The sequence below is a fragment of the Rhizoctonia solani genome, chromosome 5, assembly GCF_016906535.1.
Source record: "Rhizoctonia solani chromosome 5, complete sequence".
Taxonomy (NCBI): Eukaryota; Fungi; Basidiomycota; class Agaricomycetes; order Cantharellales; family Ceratobasidiaceae; genus Rhizoctonia; species Rhizoctonia solani.
Window position 1 is genome coordinate 1,307,358 of NC_057374.1, and position 16,613 is coordinate 1,323,970.

Here is a 16,613-nt window from a genome sequence, read left to right on the forward strand (position 1 = left end):
ATTTACTCTTTGAAGAGGTTCTCAACTGCAGGCACTGGAGGTACTGAATGTATGCCTGGATGTAACTCTTACCACACAACTGGTGTACAATTCGAGAGCATCGGGAATTGATTCCTCGTTTTGAGAGCCCCGTGCGCAAATGACACTATAGTCAGTCGAGGGTGTGGATACCGTCACAGGCGAATGCTACTCACGAGATGCCGTGTATTGGTCGAAGAAATATTGACCACCGCGCTCTCTGGTGGTACAAATCCACTATGGGCACAGCAGCATGCGTTTTATTTGATATTTCCTTCAAGTCTCGACTTGGACTATTCTGTAGACATACAGTGTAAGAGCACGTATTTGACATTGCGAATCAAACTTAAAATCGGGAACGGAGACTCCTCTGGTCACATGACTACTACCGTACTTTCTTCTCTCCGCCAAACAAAATGTCCACTCCATTCACTTCGCTCTCTCGCGCCTCAACAATTCACAGTGAGGATAGAGGAGAAGGAACTTCATTTGCATTTGAGACACCTACGCCTGCTTCTAGACCAGCAAGCCGACCTTCCAGCAGGATTGACCTTGCGAATGGCGAAGTTCGCACTGTTTCTGACTTTGAGAGTGAGTCCATCTCATACTTCGCTTCATTTCTTGGATGGAATGGAGTGCCCTGACTAATTCAAAACTCCAGAGCGCGCGTTGGCACCTTCATTGAGGACGAGAAAGGCTGGTCAACCAATGATTGGACAAGTAAGCATTCCAGATTGTTTTCTTTCAACATATGACTCAAACCCGTGTAGTTCGACCGAAATCTGAGCCCGATAAGCGTAGCCTCGACACTTGCTGCCTCAGAACCACCCAACCCAATGCCGGTCGTCCCTGTTGTGGGCAAACAAAAGATTGTTATTCGCTCCGATCCAGCGCTCTTGACGTGTTTTGATCCCAAGGACAAGGAGTTATATGATCTATGGGCGCCAAAAGTGTAATTCTAACATGCTTTCTTGACGTGAGCTCCTTGTTTCAGTGTAGGATTCATTTCGACATATATTCAACATTCATGGGCATCAACGGGAGTCTGTTGGAACGTACACGGCTGCGGAAGTTTGGTATCTGCTTTTAAGAATGCCTGGTAAACGCTCAGGCATTTCCTCATAATCCTGTAGCATTGTTTTTCGTAATTGTATACCCATAACACAAGTACTGGCATTCGTCACAAAACGGCATGCGCGGCGGAACGAACATAAACAAGTCCCACCAAGTGCTTCCAGTCAGACTGCTCTGCAAGGAGAGTGTAACAATCCAATAACCCCTCAAGCATTACATGCATTCATCGACTATTATAACACAAAGTAGATCTATCACAACTCGACAAAGCACAATCTTTACTGCGTAATCAACCCATATAAAGAACGAAAAGCAAAAAGCTGAGGACAATCCAAACCCAAGTTACCACAAGTTACAACAAAAATAAAGGGACAATGCGTTTAGTTCGTCGCGCTCAATCCTTGCAATTGCACCAATTCGAAGTATCCACCACGAAGTGCCAAGAGCTCGTCATGGGTGCCGGCTTCGGCGACCTTGCCATCTTTGATGTAGTAACTGTTAAACGAACAATTAGCGTCTGATGCTGAATTTAGAGGCATAGAGAAAACTTACATCCTGTCAGCGTTTTGAATAGTCGACAAACGATGAGCAATAGCGATCGTCGTGCGTCCCTTGGCGGCGTTGTCGAGAGCAGCCTGTACAACCTTCTCGGAAGTCGAGTCCAATGCAGAGGTAGCCTCATCGAGCAAAAGGACCTTGGGGTTGCGAAGCAAAGCACGAGCAATGGCAATACGTTGCTTCTGACCACCGGAAAGCTGACTGCCCTTTCCACCGACCTCGGTATCAAAGCCCTGGGGAAGACCGTTGATAAAGTCAAGAATATTTGCGTCCCTGCAAGCTTGCTCGATCTCGGCCTGGGTGACTTGATCGTGGGGTTTGTTGGCGCCCAGAAGAATGTTGAACCTGATAGTACCAGAGTAGAGAGTGGGCTCCTGGGAGACAAGGGCGATGTGCTTGCGGTACTCTTGAACGTTCAGCTCGGAGATGTCTTGCCCGTCGAGAGTGACTTTGCCAGCGAGAGGATCGTAGAAGCGCTCGATGAGTTGAATGACGGTCGACTTGCCGCTTCCGGAAGCACCGACGAGAGCAATATATGTGCCAGGCTCTACAACGAGGTTTAGGTTGCGGAGAACACGAACACCAGGACGAGTGGGGTAACGGAAGTGGATATCATCGAGGACAACACGACCAACGGCGTTGGGCATTGGCTTGCCTTCGGTCGACTCGGCATCGATTTCAGGACGAGAGTCGAGCAGGTTGATGATATCGTTGGCAGCACCCTTGGCAGAGGACATATCCGGCACGAACATGAAAACGTTACCGGCTTGGATAGAACCGAAGGTGGTACTCTGGAAGGCAAGTCAGATACGGTTAAAACTTAAAGGCCTTCTGGAACTCACCATCAAGCAAATGAAGAACGCATTGGTCGAATACTCTTGAGAACCAACCAACTTGGAACCGTACCAGAACACAAGCGCGATAACAAAAAGGTCATCGACTGCGACAACGCATAGAAGGCATTGCTGTACAAGGAAGTCCTGTTGGAACGTTGTAAAGGACCTTCAAGCGATCGGCTGTAGTTGTCGCAGCAATCCTTTTCGCGGGTAAGGGAAGCAACAGTCTTGATGGAACCAGCAGCTTCGCATGCAACTTGAGCAGACTCTTCGTGGGCGGCCTTGTTCGACTGATCCTTGAGCACGACAACACGGAGACGAATATAACCGGTCGACACGACGAGCGGGATACAGGCGATGGCAACGAGAGCGAGCTTCCAGCCATAGGCAAGACCGATGACGGAACCACCGATCAAGCAAGCAATGCTTTGGACTATAGCACCGAGGGTAACACCTGCCAGTCCGTTCACCTTTTGAGGGTTGTCGGAGAGCGTGGAAGTAAGAGCACCAGTCTGCAAAGAAAGCAAGTCAGCAATAGGTTCAAAACAATCATAAAAATACGCACCGAGTGCTTGTCCTCGTCAAACCAACCAATGTCTTGTCTCAAAATAGCGCGGAAGCTCAGAGTACGGAGCTTGCTGGTCAACGGGACGCGGTCATACCAAAGACCAAGTTCTGGATAGCAATGGAGATAGCCGAGACAATCGCAATAATGAAGAACCAGAGCGCATTGCGGTCACCCGAGCGACGAACTTTGGCCCGGTCGCGGTCGGAGAATCCGACAATGGCCTGCGAATATACGATACCCATCACAGGGTAAACCAGGCCGGTTACGATCGCAGCCAGGCATCCCCAGACGTAAAGTTTCCAGCTATCACGGTTGATGAGGCCCATACGTTTGAACAGATAAGTGAAGCTGTGGTCCTTGTTTCCATAGCGCTTGCCATCCCCCTTTTCGCGTGCCGACAAAATCTCCGAGGCGAGCGAGCGGGTACCAGTTGTGGTGCGCTTAAGAGGTTCCATGTCTTCGGCGGGAAGACTGGCCTTTTCGGAGCTGGGGTCGACGGGTGCGGTCTTGGCATCATCCTCGTTATCCGAGTCGAATTGTTTGGCAGTTTGCCCCTTGGATTCCTCCTCACGCAGCTTCTGCGCCTCGACAAGAGCCGCATAGTGGCCGTCAGCATTGCGCAAAAGTTCGTTGTGTGTGCCTTGTTCGAGAACCCTATATACTATCGTCAGTCGTGCGGAAACAGCACAAAAGCGAATAAACGTACATTCCGTCACCCATGACATAAATCTGGTCAGCATCCTTGATCGTTGACAGGCGATGGGCAATCGTAATAGTCGTGCGTCCAGCAGCAGCCTTGTCGAGGGCGTTTTGAACGATTCCTTCGGATTGAGTATCGAGAGCAGAGGTAGCCTCGTCGAGGAGCAGGACCTTGGGATCAGAGACAATAGCACGAGCAATCGCAATACGTTGCTTTTGGCCACCGCTAAGCAAGAACCCGCGTTCGCCGACCATGGTCTTCCAAGCTTCAGGAAGACGCTCGATAAAGTCCCTAGCGTTGGCGCGCTCGCATGCTTCGACAACCAAGCGGCGTCGCTCCTTGAGAGCTTCCTCCTCACCACGTTCGCAACCGCGGATGACGTGATCGTACTTGCCACCGACAAGACCATGAGCGACGTTCTCTTCAATAGTAGTTGCGAAAAGAGTAGGTTCCTGAGAAACGAGACCAATCTGAGAGCGGAGCCAGCGAACGTTGAGCTGCTTCAGGTCAACACCATCTAGCAGAACGCTACCAGAAAGAGGATCGTAGAAGCGCTCGATCAAAGCAATGATGGTACTCTTGCCTGAGCCAGAAGCACCAACGAGAGCAGCAGTCTTGCCAGCCTCGAAGGTAAGAGTAAGATCCTTGAGGATACGGACATCAGGACGGGATGGGTAATCAAACTTGACGTTGCGGAGCTCGATCTTTCCGGGACCAGGCTTCTCAGGCTTGAGGCCGGCATCAGAGAGTGAATCGATGGGAGGAACACGGTCAATGGTTTGGAATAGTTTGGCAGCTGCACCGCGGGCATGAGAAACGGCCTGTTGTTCGGGAGCAAGCATAGCCAAAGAGAAAGAACCGATCAAGATTGCAATGAATACGTTGACCACGGTACCGGCTGAGGCTATATGCGTGTTGGAATTAGTGTATAATCAACAAATGATAATGTTTGTACTCACCATGTCCCTGAAGGATGAGCGTTGTGCCAAAGTTGAATGCCAAGCCATAGGCACCGTAAATAACGAAGAAAAATACACCCAAGCCGCAGCCCTGGATAACGGCCGCCTTGTTGTCGAACATATATGCCTTGTTGATAAAGACATCGTAGCGTTCGGCTAAAGTCATCTGAGTGCCAAACGCATGTGCTGTGCGAATGGTAGAGATAACCTCTTCTGCCAATGATCCTCCGCCTGCACTAACAGACTCCAGAGAAAGCTGCATGTAGGTAGAAACAAACTTGTTCATAATGGCCCCGGTGATCGCGATGCATGGCAAAATGGACGATACGGCAAGGGCAAGACGCCAAGAACGAATATATGCCACTAGGGACTTGTCAGCTGCGTATTGAAACCCTAGATTGATTGAACTTACAGATAAAACCGGTGAAGAAAGCACCAAGGTAGCTAACAATAAGCGGCACCTTTTCTGACATGCCTTGCTGAACCAAGTGGGTATCGGTCTGAATGCGGGTAGCTACTTCACCAGCGCCAAGATTGTCAAAGTAAGCAATATCCTGGCGTAGGACTGCTTGAAGATAGCGTTCACGGATGCGCTTCGAATTGACCTCGCCGGTATAGATCCAAAAGTACATGTAAACAAACGTGCAAACAAATATGCCGATACCTGGATAATGTAAGCTTCTGATAGAAGCTATGGGCATGTGGTACTCACCGATAAACACAAGGTACATCGCATTGTTGGCCGCATTTTTCTCAAATGCACGCCTGGCGGTCTCGATTTGGTCGCTTCCGTTATTGATGGCTATGGTGAAATCGACAAAATCCTGTGTAAGACGGCCAAAGAGTAGGGACATGAGAGGTTGGGCAGCACCTGTGATAATGTCAGCAATTAACATAAATAAGGAGTAATAGACATACCAGCGGCCGCAGCTGCAACTAAGCCAATCGCATCGAGAGTGAGCTCAAAGGGAGTGGAGAATCGAAAGAGTTCGGTGAATCCGACAGGCGCGATCATAGGAGTCGTATTGGCTGCCTCGGCTGCCTTCTCTACCTCCTTCGCTTTCTCCTTGTCAGACGCACTCTTCTTGGACCCACCAAACAGTTTGCGCTTGGGCTGGGATTGAGGCTTGTCATCGACTGCCACAGTACTGTGGTCAGCGCTATGGCGCTTTTCGTCGTCAGACATGATAGGGGATACACAACGAAATTCCACACAACATCCCACCTTATTTATATTTCGGCGACGCGCGCGGAGGTTGACGCACCAATCAGCGACGTTTCCTCTGGTACCTTATGGGTTTATTTGCTCCTTGGGCGAATTGGCAATTCAGGTCTGGTATGATGCTTCTTGGCCCGTAGCCGGCTCGGTCCTATTTGACTCGGACACTGTGCCTCCCTGACTCGATCCATTCAAAACACTCTAAACGTATGACAGGAAACCAAGCCTTGGCTGTTGAACTGCGTAGTAACGGCCGCGCATACATCACGCTAGTTGCCCTACAAGCTGCGCCAGGCTGCGTGCCCACACCATGTGACGGCGGGCACCTCACAACTCTCAAGCACACGTCATCCGATTGCCGAACCATTCAGATGACTCTGATAAACCAGAATTAGACCCAAGGGATCTCACTCCGATGGACACGCGTCCATCGAGACATCATCATTCACTCTTGTTCCCTTTTTGAGAGCGTAGGCTCAACAATAGGCTTCTACGCTGTGCCGTAGTCGAGCTCGCTCCTTGAGCCTGCGCCATGCAAGCCGGAGCTTGAATACACTGTAGTTGCTCGATTCCACCATGTAGCCCCCAGAGTCCAGAGAGTGTCCGCGGCTGCCACTGGCATTGGCCATGAGCCGGGGCCCGGTGTATACTCCAAAGCAGAGGTGCCTGTTGCTATTTGCTATAATACCCCGGGTTGGATGGATAAGGGTTCCAGCCCTTCTGTAACACCATGACGACCCATGTTGGCGATCTGGTTTATAAATCGTAATTGGCACCGGCTATTGCGCGAGCAAACGATGGTGATTGGCTGCAACTTCCGCGACCCCCCGCGCAAAAATCCGCGCACCACAACCACGTTCCCGAAGTATCCGGAGTACTAGTAGGTGCCGTAAGTAGCGTGACAATGTCCTGCAATTGCAATAGTCCGGCATTGCTAGACTACAGTACGTCAATCTTTTTCTTTTGCGGGATGCTAGGGAGACCGTGACAGTGCCGGAAAGGGAACACCCCTAGCAATGTGTACCATTCGTTTCAACACTATATTTGGCATATTTTTGACTAGACTCACTTCCCCGAACTGATTGCCATGTTGGTACCCATATGGTGATGGAATGCTTATCCATCGGCACAGGTGTAAGTTTAAAGACACACACTTTATTATGATAGCTTAGTGTGGCCGCTGAGGCCGGACTACGCATTGACAGACATCAACAAACACGGGATTATGCAGCAAACCTGAAAATTAGAGGGCTGCGTATGCGCGCCTATATGCATGCGCAGAAGATCGCAGCAAAGAACACATCTGACAACAGGCGCTAATAATGCCGACCACATGGCTGAGAAGTTGAGGGGGTACGCGAGAAGCTTTCCAATCGTAAGTTTCGACAGTGTGGTTTAATGAACCGGTATTATTTGTACCGTAATTCATATTTACACTATTTTTAATTTTTGTCATTGTCTGATTCTATTGATAACCTATTATGGTAATCATGACCAAGGAATTAGACCACCCCCATCGAGCTGGAATTATGTGTCGATTGCTTTTCAGCTCGCACTGTGCATTAGGAGAGTATCGACGAGTTGGCATACTATTATATCCCACCAAAAGTAAGTCTGGGGTCCACGCCGGCCAACTCGGCCGTATGTGGAAATTATGGTATGTTAGGTCTCAAGGGAGTTACGATGTGCCTCTCAACTTGCGGTCAACCTCGCCATGAAGTTCTGTAGCTTCCCGCCGAAGTTCTGCAAATTATTCTGAGACTGGTTCCCCGGGATAACCTTGCATCTGCTTCTCTAGTCTGCAAAACCTGGAGATCTATCATTCTCCCTCTACTTTACCGCTCTATTTGCTTGTATCCAAAGGAGAACGAAGCAGAAAACCGGTGGCAAGATGTACTCTTCAACAGTTCTATACACCAGCAGGATGGTATAACGTCATTAACTAGCTACGTGAATCATCTTCGCGTTCGACTGTACATGGATGAACAAAAACTGAGCGACTTTTATTCGGTGGCATCAAGTATGAATAACTTGAAGCATCTGGGTTGGACGGTATCGATATTGCAAGGAAAAGGGGTCGATTGGTATGGTACTCTGGTTCGCCTATGTCAAAAACTCCCCAAGCTCCAGTCGATTAGTCTAACTATGGTTCAGAATGAAATACCCCTGGTGCGTACCATTGATTTGCACCGAAGCTGCGATCATACTAACAGGTCTTTGATAGGGTGATCTAGACGAGGTAAATAAATCTATAAAGATGGTGAACATGATAGTGAAGCTCGATGTTCCCATTATAAAGATCGTACCACTGACGAATTTGCGGGATCTCTCTATTACGCTAGACGGACTCACAGGTTGGATCAATTATGTTTTAATCCTTCACTTGGAACTAACATCGGAATTGACTTAGGGGAGGATCCCGACGACGAATTGCCCAGTACTCTTGTGGAATTTATTCAAGGAGCCAGTAACATCGAGTCACTGAGTTTAGCGTTTGAGGAGGATGAGGAAAGAGGGGCACCTCCTTGGGGATCTATCGACTTGTTTAGCAAACTGGGTTCAGATTGCTCCCCAATCTACGCATACTCGAGACCAAATCTCTCTACTTGGCTCCCATCGATAACTATAGTGGCCCCGAGTTCAGACAATTTATCCGGAGCAGCAACAAGCTCCAGAAGATAATTTTGTCGACAGATGGATACGATAGTACTCCAGGGCTCCTCTATCCACCGGGGCTCATTCTGACACCTACAGATATGGAGGAGATGATGCCTTCAATCCGCCATTTTGGAGGCCCGGGTCTCTTGGTCAGGGAACTTTTAAAATCAACACTTACGAAACAAATACAATTACTTGAATTCCGTGAACCAGGAGTGCCTGAGCTTGGGAGTCTAGTAATGTTCTTCAGGATTTGGACAACTTTGTCCTAGACGAAATGCCGAACTTGAGGGGATTGGGGTATTTTAACGGTTATGAAGAAGGCGATGAATGGGGAGCTATCGCAAATCTGCTATCTAAATTGGCTACAAAGCTGCCTGCGTTAGAGGAGCTAATTCTAGTGCAATTCAACTGGCCGGAACATAACCAATTGGTTAGTTTCAGCATCAGATTTCCTGTGCATAATTATTCAATCCACATTTTATAGGATCGGTTGCTGGAGGCGATCCAACCATTACCACGTCTTCGTAGATTGGCCATCGGCCTATGGCACTCAAAAATCTCCACTCGCGAGTTCGTGGATAATATTCAACATTTTTACGAACGAATTGGGGCACCGTGTCCTGAAGTAAACGTGGATATCATCAACCCAGTAACTTTTAGTCTCGGTTTGTTAAATCGGGTACATTCGTAACCTGCTTGAATTGACTTGGCATAAATTCGGTCTAGTAGTACTGTTTTAAATCATGATCATCCACCCCTTATGTCTTGATGTGGCTATACATACACGTAACGCGATTAGTTCCCGACCACTGTTGGGCATCATATTCCAAGTAATACGATGTGGTCGCCCGTTCTGTGGAGAGTGAAGTACTTTGATCGTTACTATACTGAATGCATCTTAGGTAGATGCTAGCATACAATGAACTTGACACTTGGCTCTGCCCTTCCTATACGTAGGTTTATCAAATCTTTCCGCTCTTGATTTACAGTGAGTCATGATCAGACCCGATTGGCCTCGGACCATAAGCCGGTATCAAGCCACGTGCATGCACCAAGGTGATATAGGTAGCCCGGCCGAGCATACACAAAGGAGACTTCGGGTGGCGATAAGCGCATAATAGTGTCAATCAGCAAGAAGCCTCCGGATATTAGCTTATGGAAGGCTGTTATCGCTTGCAAGTGCATATATACACTTGTTCCTAATCTGTGAAATTGATATAACAGAACACGCCTCTACAGAGGTTCGGAAATTGGAAACAAAACGTGCCACAATCGTCGATGAAGTGTGGAGGCACATCGTTTCATTTCAAGTCGTTTGCCCCGGTTCCTGCCCCATTTGGAATATTGGATATACCGGATAGCGCTAGCAAGTTACTCCAGCCAAGTTGTTGCGAGCACGCGAAAGGCAGGTGATGTACACGAGGCAATAGTAGGATTTAGGTGGGGGTTCTTATGACGATGAACGCCTATTGCAGCGTGTTTGGCGGTAGCGTTGGAGCTTCGCACCGCCCCGTAAAATATCTCGCATGGTATCGAACAGTCGAGAATGTATAGGTCGAGCGAGGCCGAGGTCGCGTTTGGAAGTTACGAGTCATTGATGGGCCTAGCGCGGTCTGGTTCAAGAATGATCTATGGAGCTGTTCAGTCGTGTCTTAATATGGATCGGTCGTATAGGGGCTAATGGCGCGCGAGTTGGATCAGGAGGGCCACGAGGCCTGCTTGTTTTGTCACTTTCCGAGTAAGAAGAAAGATAGCTAAAGACGTAATAGGAATACTCTTGATCCATAAGGGTGAATCAGCGAAAAAGATATACCGTACGCAGTGAGTTGCGCGCATATAATGAGCTGGTTGTGGCGAGTGGCCCGATGCGTATCGTGGTTTGGTAGACTGCACAGCCACCGAGACCGAGCCCGGAAGAGTCCGAAAGGAGAGCTCCAAAGAACCACAACTACGAACCGACCAAAACTTTGGCAAATCTGAAATCGAAATAATATCAGTTGACGATTACCACCACACCCCCACTTACCTTGTCTCCGCATCCCGTCCGGTCTCTACGATGCCTCTCCCACAAGTCCCACCTGAGCTTAAGCCTATCGCGCCGTTCCTCCAGCGCGCGGACGAGATGAGGGCCAAGGATCCGATTATATCATTCTGGTGGGTATTTAGTGGACAGGTTCCGGTAGATGAGCTAAATACAATAATTAATATAGGTGCGAATACTACGCAGTGAAGAAAGGATTGAGTCTGAAGCTGTCGGGCGGTGGAGGACGACAATTTCTGGCGAAACTGATGGACTCGCTGGAAGCCACGAAGAAGGCACTGCGTGACCATGAGTCGATACAGAACGAAGAGGTGGCGTACTTGTATGTTGAGAACTTTGCCGATAGGGTGCGCGCTCTTGCTCAAGCACGTAAACAGACTATTGACGTAGCCACAGATATTCGTCATGGCTGACGAAGAAGACCGCCGCGGCGCAGCTTCTCGGTCGACGGCCAAGAAGTTCCTTGCCGCAGGCCAATTCTATGACTTGCTCGGCGCCTTTGATAACGTCAAACTATCCCATACTCCGAAGACAATCGAGAAACGAACCTACTCTGTGAGTAATTGTATATGAACCTGTATGTGCATTCACTCAAGATTTCCCACAGAAATGGAGAGCCACAGAGATATCCAAAGCCTTTCGAGATGGCCGAGCACCACCCCCACCTCCTTCGCCCTCTGCTCCGGTCGATTCGCAACTCCCATCAAGCCTAACGGATCCAAGCGCGTCTCAAACATTGACAATTGGTTCTACGAGCTCACTTCCTCTGGAAGCTCCATCGCCCTCTTCTCCCCCTCCAACTGCGCACACCCATAATCGTAGCCAAAGCTCCCAATCACCATCCACGGCCACGACATCATCCCTTATTACGTCTGTGAACGGATCCGGATTTGGAAATGGAAACGGTACTGGAAGTACATCGAGGCGTCGAGCCTCTGATGTATCTACGACTACGCCTACTCGTTCGGCCGGAGGCTCAAGCCCGTTGTGGAGTAACCGAGTATATTCGCCACCTGACGCGCCCGGGAGGGACGGGAATCCTCCTAGCGTTATAGAGAGCCCAATCAAGGAGAAACGTGTTCGCAGGGGGTTGAGCAACTTGAGTAGTCGTGCGACGCCCGGCGTAGACGAAGAGGACAGTGGGACAGATTTGGGAACGGACGAAGACGGGAATGGGGGCCACTTACGAGGGGACGCCAGGAGAAGCAGGTTTAATTCTACTGAGAACGGACACGAGGCCAGTGGAGAGAGCGTTGTTGGGAGCAATGGCGTATGGGACAACCGACAGGTAGGTTATAATGACACATATTTTACATACTCAACTCATTCTAATATCTTCTATCAAGGCTAGTCTTGCCGTTCAACCACCCGAAAGTCGTCAGGCAAGCTTCGCTCAACGGCCATCGGATTCTGCGATCCACGGACAAGGACCAACTAGCCCCACAGCTGCCAGCCTACCCGTCATAAATGGACCACCCACTCTTATTCCCGGCACAGCAAATACTGATTCCACTCCATCTTCCCAATCGTCGTCCAAGCAAACCTCCCCTAGGTCTGGTCATCCTAACGTTCCAGGTAGACACCCATCACCTTCGGCAAGCACAGCAACCCCCGCCTCTTCTCACGCATCAATCCCACCAGCCAGCTCTCCTGCACCGAAAACTGATTCACCCACCGAGTCCACAAGTACTCCCACGGGATCTCCGGCTGGTGCAAACGCTCTTGCCACGGCGCTGGTCTTGCCACCACGACGCGTTCATTTCTCGGGATCAACTGTTGGGGGTCTCAGCAGTGTCGCATCTTCTTCACCAGAGTCATCCCCTGAACAAATGTCGATCCCACTTCCAGACCAGCGGGCGCCTCTTCAAATCACCGGTCCCCCTCCAACCGCTAGTCCTACGAACTCACGACGGTATGAGCCTACTCCACGCGCGCCACCCGCGATCCTTCCTCCTCCGGATGTGGACGCACTTCCCCCTCTCACTGGTGCATTGGTCCGACCTCAAGCATATCAGATCAATCGCGCCATTCCAAACGTAGCTTATCCCACGGCTTCGGCTCCTCCATATCCTGAGCCTACTTACGTCGCCCCACCGGCACTTGTTCAGCCACACCCACATGGGCATCATCATTCTCCTTCCCAATCTCATTCGCACTCTCCATCCCAGACCCATGCACTGGTTCAGGTGCCCCAGCAGTCATCTTATCCTTATACTCCCGCGACACCACATGCCAAACCTGCTTCGCCCCCTTTGCCAACCGCGATCTCTGGCCCGTCCACTCAGCGAGCACAGAAGCATGCCAAGTTTGCCATCTCCGCGTTGGACTATGACGATCTCGAAACGGCCCGGAGGGAGTTGTTGAACGCGTTGGCTATCGTGAATGGGCGCGCAACCTAATCAGAACGTACATTATTTTTGTATTTGAAACTCAGTATCTTGTCGGTGTATACCTCTCCTAGTAGAGTGGATCTGTATGTCTGTGCTTTTACGATTCCCGGCCGGCTCGGCCCGGTCCTTTTTTCTTTTCTTTTTAAGTTACGTCCCTCCACCTACGTACAATTGCCTCTTTTTATACGCGCTCATGGTTAGTTTATTGTATGGTTTCGGTTGCACGTTTTTTTTGCAGGTGTGGTACTTGGCTAGTGAAGCTAAATGATGAAATCTAGTTGAAGTTTAATTATTGGATCCCTGAGATTTGACAAATATTGCCTTGAGAACTCCGCAATTGACTCTAGTCGCCATGACACGCTTCTGTCGATCCAACTGCAGCGGTACAAGATTCAATTGAAACGAATAGACTCCTTTACAATACAATCAAAGCCAAAATAGCATGGCTTTAACAACTCTTTACTACAATATACGTCAGAATACTTTTCTTATACACCTCCACCGCTCCTCTCGACCGGGATCCTCCTCCTTTGAGTGTGGCTGGCCGAGGCTGATTCGGGAGTCAGAGATACTTCCTTGACACTGGCGACTACATCCAAAAAGTCTTCGTAGCTCAGACCGGCGGCATGAGTCTCGGCCTTGTTTTCCCTCTGGCCTGCGCCGACTGGGCTCATACCCTTGAGACTGAACCCATTTTGGAACGCGGTCTCTTCTAATGCGCGAGTGATATCCGAATCCCGTACGGCGCTATAAGAGGGGAGCGAGTGGACAACCTCGTGGAGAGCTGGGAGCGAAATAGACGCTGTCCCTGAAGGAGATCGGGTCGAATGCTGTTCGAATCCACGACGAAGCGCCTCGAGTTCTTCGGAAGAGAACAATGCACGGCCATCTTGGCCTTGAGACGTTTGAGACGTTCGTCGAGAGTTGGCACCCGTCACGGCGTTCCAGATTCTCTGGGTTATTCCACCTGTTCCACCGATCCCGGCAACTAGTTTGCTGATACCAAGGGACTTGACTTGATCGGGTGCGTTAAAGAGACCCATGCTAACTAGGAATTCGGCAGTATGCTCGATTTCTCGCTTTCTGCGCGCAGTATCCCAGCCAAGTTCATCTCCCATTACAGAAACGACTCGAGGAAGGGCTTCAAGCGCTGCCTGAGCGTTTAAGAAGGCCAGACGGGAGCGACGAGCGAGGAAATCAGTGGCAGTTTGCGCGTACTCGTTCCTCACTGCGTAGCGAATTTCTGCCTCGATGACTAAGGGTCTGATGAGGTACTATCCACAATACGAGGTTATGGGTACTTACAAGGATAGGCAGGAGCAAGACGTCGACCGTAGATTGGCCATGTTAGTCCAGTTGGTTCGGCAAGTTCGCATACAGCGTATGCACGGTCACCATAGTTGTCGGAAAGATGTTTGGCAACCTCAGTCTCAAGCCCATACTAATAGCCGCATATACTTAGCCTGCAGTCAACTTTATCTGGCGAGTTAGATTACTCACGCGTTGAACCAATCCAATGAACATGTTCTTGCTCCAGGAATCGCTTCCAACGAGTCGTACTTTCTCTGTTACGCACGGTCCAGCCTTGGCGCCCAATCCAAACGTCTCCACCGCACGATCAACGGTTTCCTCAGCCATCGCACGATAAGTCGTCCATTTGCCCCCCGCGATCGTAATGAGACCAGAGTCAGCAACGTTAATCATATGATTCCTCACAAGGCCTTCAGTAGATTTGGCAGCCGGGTCGCGAACGAGCGGGCGTAGGCCAGACCAGGCGCTCAAGACGTCACCACGGCGGACTTTGATATCAGGAGACAAGTACCGACGGACTTCTTCCAAAATCCAGCGAATATCTTCTTCCTTGGGACGCGGCTCTCGCTCTACCTCAGAGGGTGAGTCAGTCGTACCAGCGATCGTGTTTCCTTGCCAGGGGAGGCAGAACAGTACACGTCCGTCACTAGTTGAGGGATCGAGGAGGCCCATACTACGTGGGCTGTAATAGTTTGGCAGTGTGATATGGACCCCACTTGAAGGGGAGACAATAGGCTTGAGCTCAGCTGCAGCTTGCGGCGATGCACCCGGCGCAGAGGCAGCATCCATTTGGAGAATTGCATCTGTAAATGGGCCGGTCGCATTGATAATGCCCTTGATGCATATTCATGTGATTAATGCGAACCAAGGGTTTGAGTGACTGTTTCGTACCTTGGCTTTGACTTCCCATTCTTTCCCAGTGAGTTCATCTTTAACTCGACCCCCAATTATCTTTCCAGCAGCATTCTTGCGAAGAGCTGTCAGGGATACGTGGTTTGTGGCGACTGCACCATGAAGAACTGCGGTCATAATAAGAGCGACATTCATACGGGAGTCGTTGTGTTGGCCATCATAATAGACGACAGCACCAACAAGTCCTTCCCGTTTGAGCATAGGGAATGCCTCAAGAGCCTTCCCGCGAGACATAAGGTAGGAAGTTTCCATGTTTTGCGAGCCGGCTAGTAGATCGTACATCTTGCAGCCTGCGTAATAATAAGGAACCTGCCAATATCTAGTGGAACATTTAGTGCAAGTAAAACAGGATGTCCGCTGACGCACTTGTAAAGAGGCAGCATGATCGGGAGAGCATGACTGAGATATGGGGCAGTGTGTAAGAAAACCCGACGTTCATGAAGAGCTTCGCGAACAAGTTTGTATTGCTCGTAGTCGAGTTCAAAAACGGCCTTTTGAAGATATCGTACTCCACCGTGCACAAGCTTAGTTGATTTGCTCGAAGTTCCTGAAAATTGGTCAATAAATGCGAAATCATCGTTCAATCACCCATCGCTTACCTGAGCTAAAATCGTCTCGCTCAATCAGTGCTACTTTGAGACCACGGGTGGCAGCATCAACTGCTACACCAGCACCAGTAGCACCACCCCCAACAATAAGTAAGTCGAACTCGTCGGAGGTGTCGTCCTCTGGGCGAATACGAGTAATGCTTCCACTCTCGGGGCGTTTACCAGTCTGGAGAGCCTTGAGCATCTGAGCACGGGTCGGCGGGTCCCATCGTTGGGGTAGCTTGCGGAACCCGATCTCATTCTCTGGGGCATCGGCATTGGCAATCTGTGCAGTGAAAATATAGTATGTCGTCACTGCCGTTGCAGCTGCCGATGCATATAAAATTGGTGCCCGGCGTTGCCGAAGAGCCTGTGCAGATCGTCGCAACATCGTGATAGATGGTGGAAGCGATATGTGTGGGAATGAGAGGTTAGATGACTGGTCGGGGTCAGTTGCAAGTGTGTGGTTAACCGATCACTTATGCACTTGCTTTATTATGGCAACACGAAATTCACTTGACGCATCGGGCCGACCCGGTCCGGAACCTTTCCCGGTGTACTGCAGGCACGTTTATCCCCGCGACAGGTGGGTTACGATGATACCCCACTAACACAGTTGAATTCCATAACTAATTCCATAACTTAAATACTTTGACTCACCAAGATATTACCAGTGATGAACGTGAGGACAAGAGGTGTTATGCAAACTAAATCCCGGTATTCCGATATCAATATCACTACCCTAAAATGGCAAGAAGATCGCCGTAGAATGTCAGAAA

General features: G+C 49.7%; 4 protein-coding genes across 4 annotated transcripts; 2 read left to right on the top strand and 2 right to left on the bottom strand.

The window, feature by feature from the left end:
• Nucleotides 1–434: 434 nt before the first annotated feature.
• Nucleotides 435–974, top strand: RhiXN_09232 (uncharacterized protein; the record flags this gene model as incomplete). Its single annotated transcript, XM_043329048.1, has 3 exons — nucleotides 435–609; nucleotides 680–738; nucleotides 789–974. 3 exons carry the CDS (start codon nucleotides 435–437, stop codon nucleotides 972–974), a joined length of 420 nt encoding a protein of 139 aa, XP_043180494.1.
• Nucleotides 975–1,472: 498 nt separating this feature from the next.
• On the bottom strand, nucleotides 1,473–5,899 carry RhiXN_09233 (ABC transporter transmembrane region; the record flags this gene model as incomplete). Its single annotated transcript, XM_043329049.1, has 11 exons — nucleotides 1,473–1,587; nucleotides 1,645–2,441; nucleotides 2,493–2,590; nucleotides 2,653–2,998; nucleotides 3,052–3,083; nucleotides 3,149–3,708; nucleotides 3,761–4,658; nucleotides 4,714–5,076; nucleotides 5,126–5,377; nucleotides 5,426–5,584; nucleotides 5,632–5,899. 11 exons carry the CDS (start codon nucleotides 5,897–5,899, stop codon nucleotides 1,473–1,475), a joined length of 3,888 nt encoding a protein of 1,295 aa, XP_043180495.1.
• Nucleotides 5,900–8,077: 2,178 nt separating this feature from the next.
• RhiXN_09234 (vacuolar protein sorting-associated VTA1-like protein) lies at nucleotides 8,078–13,033 on the top strand (the record flags this gene model as incomplete). Its single annotated transcript, XM_043329050.1, has 12 exons — nucleotides 8,078–8,101; nucleotides 8,157–8,171; nucleotides 8,232–8,286; nucleotides 8,343–8,489; nucleotides 8,687–8,805; nucleotides 8,841–9,023; nucleotides 9,078–9,258; nucleotides 10,480–10,747; nucleotides 10,804–10,981; nucleotides 11,031–11,189; nucleotides 11,242–11,922; nucleotides 11,981–13,033. The coding sequence occupies 12 exons, from the start codon at nucleotides 8,078–8,080 to the stop codon at nucleotides 13,031–13,033; spliced, it is 3,063 nt and encodes a 1,020-aa protein (XP_043180496.1).
• A 479-nt stretch (nucleotides 13,034–13,512) lies between these two features.
• RhiXN_09235 (FAD-dependent oxidoreductase) lies at nucleotides 13,513–16,225 on the bottom strand (the record flags this gene model as incomplete). Its single annotated transcript, XM_043329051.1, has 6 exons — nucleotides 13,513–14,279; nucleotides 14,330–14,465; nucleotides 14,525–15,169; nucleotides 15,227–15,566; nucleotides 15,614–15,794; nucleotides 15,847–16,225. The coding sequence occupies 6 exons, from the start codon at nucleotides 16,223–16,225 to the stop codon at nucleotides 13,513–13,515; spliced, it is 2,448 nt and encodes an 815-aa protein (XP_043180497.1).
• Between the last annotated feature and the right edge of the window lie 388 nt (nucleotides 16,226–16,613).